At 38.8% G+C, this 15,447-nt stretch overlaps 1 protein-coding gene across 7 annotated transcripts in view; it reads left to right on the forward strand.

Moving 5' to 3' along the window:
- The window catches only part of DNM3 (dynamin 3), a 172,849-nt gene that overhangs the window by 39,557 nt on the left and 117,845 nt on the right, over positions 1-15,447 (forward strand). For 4 of the 7 annotated variants that reach the window (XM_069022384.1, XM_069022380.1, XM_069022381.1 and 1 more), the window contains exons 13-14: positions 2,624-2,672; positions 11,015-11,128. In XM_069022384.1, coding sequence (XP_068878485.1) covers positions 2,624-2,672; positions 11,015-11,128 — 163 coding nt within the window. Of the gene's footprint in view, positions 1-2,623; positions 2,673-4,307; positions 4,338-11,014; positions 11,129-15,447 lie in introns of all 7 variants that reach the window. The other 3 variants (XM_069022386.1, XM_069022385.1, XM_069022383.1) reach the window with 2 other exon arrangements.

Consider the following 15,447-nt stretch of genomic DNA (forward strand, 5'->3'; position numbering starts at 1 on the left):
GAATTGTTTGCAGGTCCTAGATATCATTATCAGTTCTCTTGACAAATGACAGGATGTTGTAGGAATGGTAGCTGGCCTTCTAGAGGTCAAGATAACAACCTGCCTGCTATTTACGACTCTTCATCCTTTTCTGACAGGAAAAAGGCTCCTAAAAACACTCCATGTATATTCATGGCATGTTTTGTGACCTTGGGAAGTCACATAGTCCCACCTCCCCATCAGAGGAGGGTCCATGCTGAGTTCAGACCAGGTTACTCAGGATTTTTTCCAATCAGATCTGGAGAATTCCCAAAGTTAGAGATTCTCCAGCCTTTCTATGCTAGCCCGTTCCAATGCTTGCTTCACCTCACTGTGAAAAGACTTTCTTGTCAAGTTGTAACTTTGAATAATTTATAATACTGGGTTCTGGAGTTCTAGGTGTATCTGTAGCTATTTCATTATGTTTCTCCCCTGGAAAAATTCCCCTCATGGATGCTGCTGCTGCAGCCTCCATGCTCCTTGCTGCTGTGTCTTTGCAATGCCTGAGCTCAATTTCTTGGGAAAGCTGCTTCCTCTTTTTCCAGCTGAGATCTAGAAACCCCCAAGTGCTGTGTATGAGGCATAAGCAGATAACAAGTGACTCTTGGCCTAAGTTCACTGATAAGTTTAAGCAAGGGTTTCTCTAGGTTGGAACAGATGGGAAGGAAAGTATCCTTGTTGACTTCTGCTCAATTGAAAGAGAAAATTTGGATAGCACAGAAGAATTTAAAATATATTCACTTATGAGACAAACAGGAGAAAATACTAATTTGAAGCTATAAGTGTATTATTGTTTTAGCAGTTATGTTAGAACTGGAAAATGAAATAAGTTGAGTAGCATAGGGCTTCTGCAATATCTAAACATCCTGGACTATAGATTCCCCAGATTCCCTGGTGTTTCCTTTCCTTTGCTGAGCCTTCTAGCCCCTTGTCTCATGTGGCTGCAGTGTTTTAGCAGTGTAAGTCCTGTGAACCTTTGTCATAAGAGTGAAAGCACAAGACATTACAAACTACCCTGCAGCACTGCAGGACCTGAGGCAGGTACAGTGCAATGTGAATTATCTTTAGAGAGATTTAACAATGCCAATATTTAGAACAGATTTGCATAGTTATAAAATTGCAAAATCTTAGAATATTGATGTTTGTCTCATTTGGCAGAACAAATGGCAAAACTCTGGGCTTGGGTTTGTTCCCAGTTGGTATAACTCAAGAACAGCTACATGCTTCAATCTACATAAAGAGTAATTGTTATTTAGAACGTTAAGTAGAGGATCAATTGCTGGGCTATTTCTAAAAGGCATGTGTTTCTTAGTATGGTGTTAATGGTATAATTAACTTTTCTAAGGTGATAAAATTAAGAAAACAAACCGGGGTTAGTGCTGTTGTTTTCTGTGTGCACTTTATTTAATCATAATTTATGTATCAAAGCTTATGCAACTTAGATGATGCACCAGGGACGTGCAGTGTTGTTTGGTCAAAAGTATCAGGATGATTGAGCTAAACACAGTGAGTAGGTACATGGAATAAATACTCTTGTGGATCTTCACAGACAGCATGTGGACTGCTGGTCTGATAGTGTGGTCCAAAGGTCAGGATCAGAACTGGGACAAGGGTTGAGTTTGGTGCTTCATCAGTTCTCTGAAGCAGCAGCTGTGCACCAAACAGAGGCAGGATTGGCCCATAGGCTCTGATCCAAGCACAGCTCTGCCTTTCTCTTTCAGAGCAGCATTTGTAGCTGCTCTAGTATGGATGCTTTTTTCTTCGGTTAATCAATGCCTGGTGAAATGGTATAATCTAATCCAAACAAAACTTCCTGTCACCAGTGAAGTGCTGGTGGCTGAGTAGCCAAAGCCTGCTCTCTGAACACTTTTCTTCTTCTTTCCAGTAATATTTTAATTTTGTGGCCTAACACAAACTGCCACATAATGCAAATGCTTTTAGAATTAATGGCAACTCGTTTGGTTTTGAGACAGGACTGTGTTTTGTTTCAGGAACTGGAATTACCAAAGTTCAAGAATTGAACAAAATATTTTAAATAGGGTTTAATTTCAAATGTGCTGTATTCTTATAAGATTTCAGCTTTGAACCAGCTTTATGATGGCTTCATCCATTGGTTGTATTTACACCCTCAAAGTGCATATAAATATTAGAATAATATCCAAAACAAACTGTCAAGACAAAGCTATTAAGGAGCCTCCAGCAGGGGAGGATTTTGTTGTACTGCTCTAAATAACAGAAATTGCTTGCTTTTTGTCTCTTCTGAATATTTATAGAGGCTAATGTTTCCAAAGTTACCCACATGAGCCATAATTTCTCTGTGCTTTTAGTAACCTTTACCAATCCAAGAAGGATGTTGTTGCAAAGGAGATGATTAGTAGGAGCTGTCTGCTGTGTGTCCCTTCTGTCCTTAGCAGGCAAATATAATCAGGCAGAAAATCAGTTGAAATATGCACATATATGCAATGATTTTCCTATGTTTCTTTTGCTGTGTTAATCTAGCTTTCTCTGCTGGAATCAGAAGTAACTATTGCTGCTAAAATTATTCCTCAGGAACTGGCTTAGTTCAAGTTTCTTCAGCATAACTCTTTTCCTCTGCTTCCCTCAGTGCCCAACAAAGAAGCAGTCAGGTTAACAAAAGTGCAGTGGGAAATCAGGTAGGCACCTAACAGAGAATGGATAATGGCATGTGCAAGTTAATCCAAGCTGGTTTTGGTTTTCTTGGCTGCATTTTCTGTTTTAAGTGTATCATTTACCTTTTTTTGTTTCAAGCATACATAAATATATCCTCATTGCCTTGTTTTGCTGAACTTTTCAAAGCCACCTGACTTCCATTATTATCATCATTTACTGTTTAGCATTTCTGCTGCTTGCACTGCTGGTGTCTTCCCTCCCATGCTGTTTAGTGCCTCAAATCTCTCATGTTACACATCAGTGTTTTGTCATTAACTGCAAACTTGTGAATTTCAGAATCCCAAGTGCTGGTGAGTACTTGCCTCTGTGTGTGCTTTGTTGTAGTGTTTTGCTACTTCTGATGTGTTCATAGCTGAACAGCAGTGATGGGCAAGTCAGCAAGCAAATGTGGATTTGCCTTTACCTCTTCTGAAAACTTTCAGCTGACTTCACACAGTTGTTGACTATGTACCATAGGCCTTTCTCAAAGTAAACAAAGAATAACTGGTTGATGCTCTCAGATTAATTAGCATCTTCACTGAGATTCATTAATGAAATTGTTTGTTTCTTTTTGTCCCATAAGAATATGGGATTGTTTCTGCAAAGTGCTTGGTGCTCCTGAGCCTGCCTTCCTTCTCTGCTTTTGTGTGGGCCAGGGGTTCTCAGTACTTTGCAGGATCAGTCCTCTTCTTAATATGACATGAAAATAAGGAAAATGCTACGATTTGGAGAGTTTCTGCTCACTTTGAGGGTTTTGCAAAGTCTTAAACAGAAAAAAAAAAAATTGTTATGGAACTAGTACATAGCTGAGAATGAAATAAAAAAGAGACAATGAAATTTTGTATATTTACCAGTATTGAACATCTTCCTGATGTTTTCGCATGCAATTTGGTCAAACAATGCTCAGGTATCACCTCCTGATCAAGGTTTTCAAATGTGACCACTGAGTCCAAATCCAAGTGATAAACCTGAAATTTCAGAAAGTCTCCTATTCTGCTGCTGTTGTAGACAAGAGTTCTTGGCAAGAATTCTAGTCATCTTTTTGGGGCTAGAAATTCAATCTCTTCCTCTCACCAAGAAATTGCTAGTTATTTTCAAGATATTTCTTAAAATAATCCAGTAACTTCTTGGATGTGATGGTTCCCCACAGCCTGACCAGCATGAGTGGCATTTTTGATGTAATATATGGTTTGGATTAAAATGAAAAAAAAACTGGAAGGTCTAAACACTGCAATGGCTTCAAAGACCAGCCTCTCCCCTCTGAGGAGAGCTTTCTGTCTTATCTAGCTGTGCCGGAACATGTGTCAAACACAACGACTGTCATCACTTTGGAGTGTCCCATAAAAGGAAAAGCGACCAATTATCTGGCTCTTCAAAAATACACAAATAAAATGAATTATTTTTTAATTAAGTGAATGTTTTCTCTCTAAAGAAGTGAAGAAAAAGCTTGGCGTTTTAAATTCAATGTTGAAACTTGGTTACTTGTGGTACAAAGGACTTTGCTGAACCTTTTATTGTAGAGATAATAAACAGATGTTTGTAAGTTGATTGTTTGGAGTTGAAAAATATGAGAGACTGTTTCTGAAATAAAACTTCATTTTTGCAATTTGCTATTTCAGGGTACCAATCTACCGCCTTCAAGGCAAATTGTACGAGCTAAGTTCTGTAAGCTTTATTGTTGCTTTTTCATTTAGCTTCTCAGAGGGCAAAGTTTGTCTCTAACTCATTGGTTTGTCGAATACTTGCTGCTAAACTATTTAATGTTAAGCTGTCTTGTCTGTAACAGCTCCTCAACAAAGTGTAATTGCAGTTCATCACTTAACTGCTACTAAACTGCTGTTACCAGTCTGAACTAGTATAACTTAAGATGTTGTATAACACTTCGCATAGAATTAATATTTTTATTATTTACCAAGTTTCTCAAACTAAAATGACTAATTGGTGTTTATTTTATTATATAACTGGAAAGCAGTTTTTATCTGATGTAAGTGCCTCTATTCATAGTAAACCTCTCTTTGAAAGGTGGGCAAATAGGTTTCTGGTAACCAAAAGGAAACATTAGCTCTCGTGTAAATGAACGTGCTGTTTATGGATACAGGTACTGTTGTTGCTGTTTTGTTTATGTCAAGGAATTACTTTTGATAGAAAAAGTGAGTTTTATGAATTAAAATATTTAAAGCCTTTTTCACATTCTTTTCCTAGCACCAGGAGGATCAATATATCGTGGACAGACTCTTTTCTAACCCTTCCACTTCATGAGTAAATAAATATGTGAATGTCTTTAATATTACTAATGAGAATTAATGTCTAAACTGCAGTTAATTTTATAACAAGTTACTACTGGTTCAGTGATGGTTAGGTGTAAGAAATAAATTTCTGTATTGTGTGTATTCTTTGGCAATATCTGTGATAAAAACATACATTTTTTCAGTTTGTTGCCACATCATCAAATTCTATAACTTATCATTTTAAACTAAACTTATGTTCAGTTATGGAAAAACGACAAGACAGCAGTGATTTTAGCAGCAGTTGAATTGAATCCCTTGGGGAGATCAAGATGACTGAATTTTCCCAAAATAGTGGGAGGCTCATTTGCAATACCTTGCTTTTCTTTTTTAGTAGCTTGCTTTAAACTGGAATGATGCAGATAACTATTAACTATTTCTGTGTATCTTGGAAATAAGATGAGCACTGCAACACCTTAATTTTGGACAATAGTGCAAATTCCTCTTAACATGTTTTTCTGCTTTTTCCTTTACTACTAATTTATCCTCTCACGCTTAATCTTTGGCCTTTTTTGTTTGTCTTTTCTTTGCTACCGCCTGAGGTTTTGACCTGACTCCACAAAGTTTCTTTTTAAGCCACAGGTTAGTCTGTCTTCTCATTTGCTTGAAGTAATCCATGCAATGCTTGGTTTTACACAGCACAGTAGCAAGGTTTGGCTCCTGAAAGCTGACCCACTCTTAACTGTGTATGTTGTGTGCTGAGATTTGTTCTGGTGACTAAAATTCAATGTTTTAAGCTCCCCTTCATGATAAAGCGTTAAAGATGAAGGTGTCATTGCTCCATGTGCACAATTGATGTGTGTGAGAATGCAAGACACTCAAATTATGGAGGGTTATGTATAATTTTTAGGAGATTCTGTTTTGTGTTTTGCTTCTGTGGCAAAATCTGCTGCTGTGCTTGAAGTAGCCCTGTAATTGGAGAAGGGGCTTAATGTGAACTGTGAGTTTCAAGGCACTGTCCAACTGATGTGGAGGTTTGGGTCTGAGGGCTTTGTTTGACCTGCCTCTCTTACAGTGTTACACCAACAATCTGATTCATTTGTTCTGGACACAAGTAGCATTCCAACCCTATCAGCTGGCCTGAACTATAGTTCTAATAAGCAACTTTTTCCCTTGTAACCCCTTTTTTTCTTTTTTTTTAATGCTTCTTTGCAGCATACTTTGCTGTTTCTTTTTTTCAGATATACTTAAATCCTGTTATCTTGCATGACCCAGGAAAAAAATGTTTGTAGAATTTTTTTAAGCAACCAGATGGAAATGGAGACTTGTGCCATGGTCAGTGAGGTGGTCATGAAAAATCATGACAAAGCTGTTCTCTTAAGAAATGTCAGTATTTCTGTGAAAGAGGTGGTGCCCATAAACTGACACATTCAAAAATATATCAAAATTTAGCAGCATGAGACCTGCTGGTTTTGAATTTTCACTTTCTCAAGTCTAGAGGAGTATTGCTGTTCTAACTATATTTTTAAGGTTAATATACCTTCATGTTTGACTTACCTCAATCTTTGTTTAACTATATTTGGAAGCATATTTCAATTTTTTACCCCTGAGAGCTTTTTTCCACTAAAGACAAATTTTTTCTTTAAAGCAGACATATTTTTAGGACTTTAGCCACTGTCACTAGTTTTAAGTTGTGTAATATATTGTGCAATGATTTGTAGGGAAGCAATGTCACAAGATCTTGGTTGTGTTCAGTAGCAGAACAGATCTGATCAGCTTATGCTGTGACATTTGGCAAATTACAGTGAAATACTGTAGTAGGTTTCCCCTCTAATACATTATAGTTTCTGTGGTGTGAGGATCTTCATGACTAAATCCAAAGAACCAATAGCTTGTAAGGATACCTCCCTGAGCAGTTTTTGTAATTTTTTTTCTCTCAATGTGCTTACTATTTGGTAGCACATGTTGTAATGACAGGGAATGGAAGATAGAGTGGTGCTGGGAGTTGTGTTCTGTGTTCAAAATTATTTCAATGGAGTTACACAACACAGCTTTAATGGTGTTATGTTAACAAGTGCTGCTGCTTGTGGTGTTGTGGGAGTGTCCAGTCTTGTGATTCTCACATTTCTGTTCCTGTTTGCCCAATTTCATGTATCTCACTTTCCTTGAAATCATCTTCAAATACTTCTTTAGAGAATCAGAAAGTGTCCCATTTCCTTAAATATATTTCTTTTACAAGTGTCTTATTTGATTTAATGCAATTAAAGTCATGCAGCAATACATAAAATGTACTTATTGTGTCAAATCCTGCTTTCCTGTTTATCCATGAAGTGGTGGAGAGTAAGAACAACAAATATGATTTGGGTTTTGTGCAGCTGAACTATGAGAAAATTACTTCCTTCTGACTTGTTCGTGTGCATTCAGAGCCTCTAAGTTTCATTTTTCAGTCACCCAGATTAGATATCAGGATCCTGAAGGAAGGAACTGTGTCATCTCTTGTTCATCCTGTGCATGGAGTCCAGCTACCGGTCAGAATATTGTCTCCAGTAGCTTCTGGCTGTGCCCATATTTTTCACCTTCCTGAGGCTCGTAACTCCTGTCGCTAACATCCGGTCTGCACAAAATGACATTTAGAAATATGATAGAAAATATTGAAATGGATCTCTTAGATACAACCCAACGATAAAATGAACTAGTGAGAACAATGATGAAACACAGTGCTTTCGTTTTTCAAGCTGAAGTACCGTAAAACATAGCTAACAATAGTTTAAAAAAACTCCAAAACACTAACTGTCTATGAGAGTTTTTTTAACTTCAAAAGTGTCTTTCAAAATCTTACCTTCTTATTGCCTGTGGAGGAACACTTCTAATATATAGCTTGAGGGGGTTTTGGGGTTTTTTTTGAGAATTTGTCTGGAGTCCAAGATGTAATTCTGCTTCTCTGGGAAGTGAAACTGTGTTGCTTAATCTCACTTTGTCTTGCATTACACCTTGATCCAACATCACTCTCTCCTTTACGTCTAACACTGATGCTGGGTCATCTCTAAGTGTAGCTTTTTGCAGTTAACAGAATGTGCCTGGGAAACAGGAAAATTCAATGAAAAGGACATGAGGCTTAGCACACTAAGCTTATCTTCTCCCTCTTTGTGTCACCTGGAACAGCTTCCTAGTATTTTAGGTAGTTACGACCTGTTGTAGAGGCCAGGATATTTTAGAGAACACAGTACCCTGTTTTCCCAGAGGGGTAGAGATAAACAGGTCTAGAAATTTCACATGAAAAACACAGACCCAGGATATTGCTGTAGGTTGGTGTCCTGCTCTTCATGCAGGGTTGTGTGGGAATGAAAGCTGGATCTAATCCTCGGCCCACAGGATTTTTAAGGAAACAACCAGAAAATTCCTTCTTTTATGAGACAGTGACTAGGGATTGTCCTAGCAAGTCAGCTTTTTTCTGTCCACACCCTGTGATGGTTGCACATTCATGGGAAGATGTGTTGGACTGGAGCATGACACAATTCCTACCTTAGAAGTATTGAAACCTTCAGGGCTTCTTAAATGGCTTGTATAGGTTAGATTTTAAAATGTTCTGACACCTCTATCACAAATGCCTTCTTGTCAAATTGAGAAAATTTGACTCTTATTAAGATGTTACAGAGCCTCTGGTAATGGTGAGGGAGAGGCCTGGATGGAATAAGCAGAGTGCTACTTCCCTTTCCTTTGAAGTGCTCATCACCTGCAAGGTTCTTGAACCTGCTACTCAGGTGTTCCTTACTGGTTTGCTTCTAGAATCCACCTCTTTATCTTCACTGACATCTATCTTCAAATCTCTTCCTTCCCTGAGATACTTCTCCAAAACAGTTTTCTCCAAACCAGGTGCTGGCCAGGCTGCCTGGGCTTCCCGTGTGTGGATATGAACTTCATATGGAGCACCATGGCATTTTCAATAGCATCCTCTCTCCAGCCCCTTATTTCAGTTTCTTTGCAGCATGGGAACATGTGCACATATGCTGTGAAGGATTTAGTCTGCTGCGCGAATACAGCTCCCCGGCTGCAGAACTAAGTTCAAGTGAATGGAGTACCTTAATTTTGTTGCTTTTCCACAAATTTTTTTTCCCTTTGCATTTGTATAGTTCAGTGCAGAAAGAAAAGATAGAATTTGTTTGGTTCCACAACTGGTCCTGTGGCAGCTGCCTGAAGGCCAGTACACTGGCTATATATACATGTTACTTGTTTCCTGTTAAAAACTTACTTCCATAAACATTGTAAAATAAAATGAGGATTTGATGGGTAATCAAGTTCTTATCTTATGCTTCCCTTAACTTGCACTAAAGCGAGCATTCCATGTCTGTTTATACTCACTAATGCCCCTCTCCACTTAGGTTTTTTTTCTTCCCCCCCCCCCCCCCCCCCCCCCGCCAATGAACACAAGTATTAAAAATCCTGACCCACTTTTGTAGAAACCTTTGTGAAACAGGCTGTTGCATCCAATTTACTTGTGCCATACCCTTGAGTCTCTTTACAGGAGTCATGTGCAGTTCTCTCATCCCTTACTGTGGCTTCAGAGCCAAATCAATGCTTTCTTAGAGATTTTTGTACAGATTGAAAACTTGTAGACTCTTCTTGGATCTTCAGGGCTTTTCTTACACTGCTGGCCTGGCTGGTAGTAAGTGGGAAAACATGTTTATCTTCCTTGAAATGGAAGTTATACTCTTGGATTATGTGCATTTCCAATACAATTTCCTGCTTTTGAGGTGCAACTTCTGATCTGTGCTTTGGTTTAGTTGTCAAATATAATTCAGTCCCTTGCTCTGTGCAAAACCAAAGCTAGTGTTTTTAGGAGTCTACATGAACGTCCATGCTGAGAGTAAGTGAATTCCTATTCTGAAACTTTTTATAGATGTCAAGGAATAGATGGTGAGCCATGTTCTTCTTTCGTGAGTTGTTGGTATTGGAGTTACTGGTCTTGTAAAGCCCTGTGACAGGAACGTTGGTCTCGTATATTTCTTTAAATACAAGAGGAAACTCATGTTTGATGACATGAGTTGGTGCCTGTGGGACTTGTTGAGGGGGTTCTGAAGGGCTTCTCTGGGCACTTCTTTCCATCTCAGTATTTCATAGGCAAGTGAAGGGTGTTGCTGCAGGGAAAAAGAGCTGAGGTTCCTTGCATTTGTGTGATTGGGAGAGTTCCGTTGTCTTGTTCAGAGCATGGTAGGAAGGAATGTTTGCTTTCTCATTGACATTGGAAAACAGTGACTGTTCAAATAAAATTGAAAGTTTTCATTTGATCTGTAAATGAGTTTTCATGGTTATTCTCTCTTCTTCCGCTCTTGAGTTCCTCATTTCTCTTAGGTTTTCTGTTGTCCTCCTTTCTCTGTGCATGATGTAGCCTCCTGGTCTCAGTATTTATAGTTAAGTTTCCATCTGTTCTTTCATCTTCGGCTTGTATCTATCTTACCAAGTTTTGCTTTGCCCGTTTTCCCCCTGGTTTTTTATTGCTGCCATAGGTTTTTTTTCCTCTTTTCTTTTTCTCTTCTATCCTGTGAGAAGAAAATGGCTCTCACATGCCTCTCCTTACTGCTTCCTACCTTAATTTTAACTTAACTTTAGAAGACCTCTCCACTTTGTCACTCCATACTGACACTTCTGAAAATTCCCATTGTGTGTCAGAAGCCCCTCACTTTACCAGAATCTAGGTGCTTTTCCTGGTATCCACCTTTACAGATGACCTGAACAATGAGACCAGAACAGTCTAGTCAGAGATAAAGTTGAATGGACTTTTACAATGTGTTATTATCCAGCAAATGAATGTCTTCAAGCTTACGTGATCCTTAATACACTCATACCTGCTGGAAGTACAGCATTTGGATAGTTAGGCTTCTCTCTTTCTCCAACTTTCAGACTGAAAATATTATACTCACTTCATTACTTTTTTTTGAGTGATAGAAACCTGCAAAAACTCTTGAATTTCCCAGAGACTGAAAAAATACACCTTGTTTTCTTGTTTCATTTAGCAAGTCTTAATTTAAAAGAATGAATGCAGCAGCAGAACTATGTCAAGTGAGTAATGAACTAAACTTGTACCTGACTGCACCTCTGCATAGGTCATCCGGAAAGGCTGGCTCACCATCAACAACATTGGCATCATGAAAGGAGGATCCAAAGAATACTGGTTCGTTCTAACTGCAGAAAGCTTGTCCTGGTACAAAGATGATGAGGTAAGGAACGAAGAACTTATTTTCTATTGGGGAAAACCCCAGTATTAATACAGTCTTCTGATATCAACTTAAAATATTAAATCAGATTGAGTAAACTTGAACTAGAAGATTGTTTTAAGATTTTATCTGTCTTCTTTAAATTTCTGGTTTGATTCATGGAGAATGCTGGCTGTCTAAGACTTCTTTTGAAATGCTAATAACAAATACTGGGTGTGGTGTGGGGTATTTTTGTTTATTTTTTTCTTCTCTTCCTATGATTTCCACACATTACTTTAAAAAAGAAAAAAAGGAAAAAAGTCCTAGGCTGTTTTGAAATATTCTGCTTATTTTCCTATCCTTGCTTGGGTTGCTCTTGTACATCTACTGCAAGTTGATCATAAATTGTCTGCGTAAAGCTACTTCTGAAAGTAACTACAGCAATTGATTTAATGGAAACAATTGTTTTCCGGTCTTATATTCTGAGAGGATGAAAAGCCCATCTGCAGAGTCCTGTAGCTGGTTGGTGTGGATTTTCAAATTTGACAAAAAATGCACCTTTTTGGGTGATCAGTAAATCTGAGGTGAGTAATACAGAGATAAAGAAAAGGACATCCACATTGTTCACTTTGAATATATTGTTAGGCAGCTTGTCTTTTCTCTTTAGCTACTTTTACAACAATGTGTGTAATGATGTATTTTATCCAAAACTCCAGTAGTATTTTGAAGGTTAAAACGGGATTATGTGTGCTATCAGATTTATGGTAAAGCCTTTGTGAGTTTTTTAAGGTTTGTGTTGGTTTTTGTAGAAAAATTGGGCCACATTAAAAAAAAAAATCCTATTATTCCTATTTGTTTCTTTGGGGTTTTTTTTGTTTGTTTGTTTTTTGGGGGTTTTTTATTTTAAATGTTTTTAGTAAAAAATTAGTGATTTTTAGGGTGAACCAGTTCAATGGATGGAAGAAGCACAAGTAAAGAGAAAGCTTTAAATGAGCTCTGAAGCTTTGAATCTTATTCTAAGTAATAATCAAAACACTGGTTGGTCCCAACAAAAGAGGTTGATGGGGACAATGCAAATTCATACTCTTTTTAACTAACATGATGTTTTACTGCAGAGGATTTTCTGGAAGTGCTGGGGAAAGGGTGTGCAGTGCATAAGGCAGAGCTCTCCCAAGAGCTGCATATCCAGGATGTGGTACTTAGCAGAGGGAGTTCCTTTAGTAGTGCTGCTGAGAGTGGGAACGGTGCTGCTCAGAAATGTTTTTTTTTCCCCCCAAGTCCATAGCCATTTTGGGATAGACCTTAAGGCTGAGGGACAAACTAGGTTAATCTTGAAGATTTTTCCCCTTGCCCTTTTATTTAAGTTTTAAAGGGATTCAAATTTACTGTAACAGGAAAACTAGTGCATCTCAGGCAGAGGGGAGGAGCTAAGGGACCGGTGTCAAAAGGGGAAGTTTTACTCTCACATTGCTGAAAAAAAAGTGCAAAAGTGACTTTATGAATTTGAAAAGTTGTTCTTTGTGATCTACCTTGAAGTTACTAGAACCTGCTTTCTTAGGTAAGATACAAGTAACTGTAACTAAAACAAGCAGTGTGGCAAAATTAACACCCTGTGGCTGTGTTCTGTCTCAAGCAGTTGGAGGTGCATCCAAGACGTGCTGTGGCAGTTTTTTTAGGTAGTTTTGGTGTTGCTTCTTTAAATCTGATCTTTGTTTAGTGTGAAATATAAAAATTCCTGAAAATAGTAATGGTATGTCTTATGCTGTGCAACTTTAAAAATAAATAGTTTTGGTAATCTGCTGAGGAGAGTCACCTGGGAAGCTCATAAAAGTACTCAGAAAAAATGGCCACTGTGTGATTTCCATATGCATATTTTAAGATGATGTCTCTTAATTGCCAAACAGTTATGTTTTGAGAGTCATGAAAATGTCCGTAGTTAATTCAGGCCATTGGAGATCACTCAGGAATTTCTTAGAGTGGTAAGAAGATAATAGCACAGCATTATTCCATGCTCTGCTGGTGAGAGAAGTTGCTCCTTAAGTACAGATTAGCTGTATGATTTGCTTATTCTGTCCTGAAAAAGAGTTTTTGAAGTTATAATTTCTTTTTAATTTTTTTTTCTTTTTTTTGGTGTTGGACCTTCTCAGTAAGACTGAAAAAATTAGTAAGGTTCCTCAGCTGATGCCTGAAGTGGCTGTGTGGGGTGTGTTTCATGCCTGGTGAGATGCGCAGTCTCGGTGATGTGAGAAGTGATCCCTGTGTTTGTGTGTCTGGCCGTGCCCTGCGAGGTCGTGGGGAGTTCAGAGCCCCTGTCCGCCTGCTTGGGCTGGCCAGGAGCCTTTCCATGGCAGCTGAGGAAGGTGCAGAGTCAGTTCTCACCTTGCTGCTCTTCCCATGGTGAGCAGTTTGTTCCCCCTGTGCCTGTACCCCAGGGGAAGGAATGCTGCAGCAGCCTTGTACCAGAGAGCTCTGACAATGTGCTTTGCACAGCTACAGTGCCTGCTGGGGCCTCCGGGGCTGTGTACCCGCTCTAGTGTAAGCTGAGCCTGTTTTCCAGTCTGGAATTTGCTCTGAGATCAAAATCACTAGTGCTTGCTTGCTAGTGCCGTTAGAAGGATGTAAATTCCTTTGTTTATGAGGTGCAGCTTTATAAGTGATGAATCCACGGTGTAATGCATTTAGAAGCAAGTTGCTTTGGCAAAAGATTCCAGATTTTGCTGTGTGATATCAGTATTAGAAAAGAAATGGTTGGTTTCTTCACATGGTTTTGTTGCTGTCAAACATACACCAGGATTTTTTTCCTGATGAGAGGGATTCAGTGCCTGAGAATGCTTTTTAGACTTGTAGTTATGGAAATGCCAAGTTGATGTTTGAACAGTGGGATTAAAGCAGTTATAGTATCAGTTCTGTGAGAACTAACCTGGATTAGTTTCTGATCCTGCATACAGTTGCTTCTGTTCATAACTTTGCTGTGTGACCAATACCATGACTTTGTGCTTTTCTACTTACTTAAAAATGAAGCAAGGATAGTGCTGTGTACTGGCTTTGAGACTGCTGTAAACAAGTACAAGATCAGCACACTCGGTGACCTCACAAATACCGATTTATTTCGTAGAGTATTCCATGTAATCCTATCCGAGGTATTATAAGGCACGCCTACACACACAGAGATTATTAAATCTGAGCATTTTAGCTTTCAGTTGTTACTGTTTTGTTAAGTAGTATTAACTAAAGTTGATTTGAGAGTCAACCTGCAAATATGAACTTTGTAAATTAGCCACTTCTACATTAGGATGCAGGAATGTGGAATGTCATTCCAGCTTGTGAATCAAAAGCCTCCTTACTGTAAAGAAATGGAGGCCATTTGTAAAGTGGTATAGCATTTTTACAGTGCATGGCCCCAGAATGTGATTTTATTATTCTTTCTAAAGCATCCAGAGATTTCACTGGCATTATTGGTTTGCAAAGGATGCCAAGCTGGACTCTAGGATTAGAATTTCTAAAAATGTGAGATTTACATTGATTGGGAAAAATTCTCTTTAGTCTTATTTCCAAAGAAAATATTTCCACTCTGTTTCAATAGGAAATGATGTTATTGTCAACATCCGGTGATGGATGCAGTTTGTATTATAATTTCGCAGTTTGTTCCTAATTGTAAAATTATGTGTGATTGGAGAATGAAATTACAAAAACAAGTGAGGAGGTGAGAGAGTGGAAAGGGGAGAAGGTACTCTAAGGTCTAACATTGTATATGTTTACAGAATTAACTTGCCACACAATAAGCTGCTCTTGGCTTCTGTGGCGAGCAGGAATGTCAGTGAGTTTTATACAGCAATAATCGAGTTATGCCTGGGAAGAAAATGGGAGGACAGAACACACGGAGGTGCCGCAGAGCTGCGTATAAATAAAACTTAACTGTTAGTGAGTCATGAGAGCAACTAGGAAAAGAGTACTATAGGAAGCACAGTAAAAATTTCAGCAGTGGGTTTTATTGTACTTTGCAGGCAGTGTTGGTTTGACTCTGGGCTTGGTTACTGACCGGCCATCTGAGGTCCAGAGCGACTCTTGGCTGGAGCTGGTGGTGCAGATGCTCTGGGGTGTCAGAGCGGGGTCCCACTGGCGGCTGTCCCTCAGGCTGGGTTGTCATGCGACTGCCTGTCTGTGCCTGCTGTACAGGTGAGAGGATGTTCTGCACAGCAAGTGTAGACAGGCAGACACATGACAACTCCGTCCAGCCAGTCCCTTGGAGCCATCGCCGCTGGTGTGCAACACTTTGTGCCAGTCCAGTTTGGGGGGGCATTTGTTGGGGGGAACACACATAACAGAATTAAACTTTAAAACAT

The sequence above is a fragment of the Aphelocoma coerulescens genome, chromosome 8 (genome assembly GCF_041296385.1).
Source record: "Aphelocoma coerulescens isolate FSJ_1873_10779 chromosome 8, UR_Acoe_1.0, whole genome shotgun sequence".
NCBI classification, from domain to species: domain Eukaryota; kingdom Metazoa; phylum Chordata; class Aves; order Passeriformes; family Corvidae; genus Aphelocoma; species Aphelocoma coerulescens.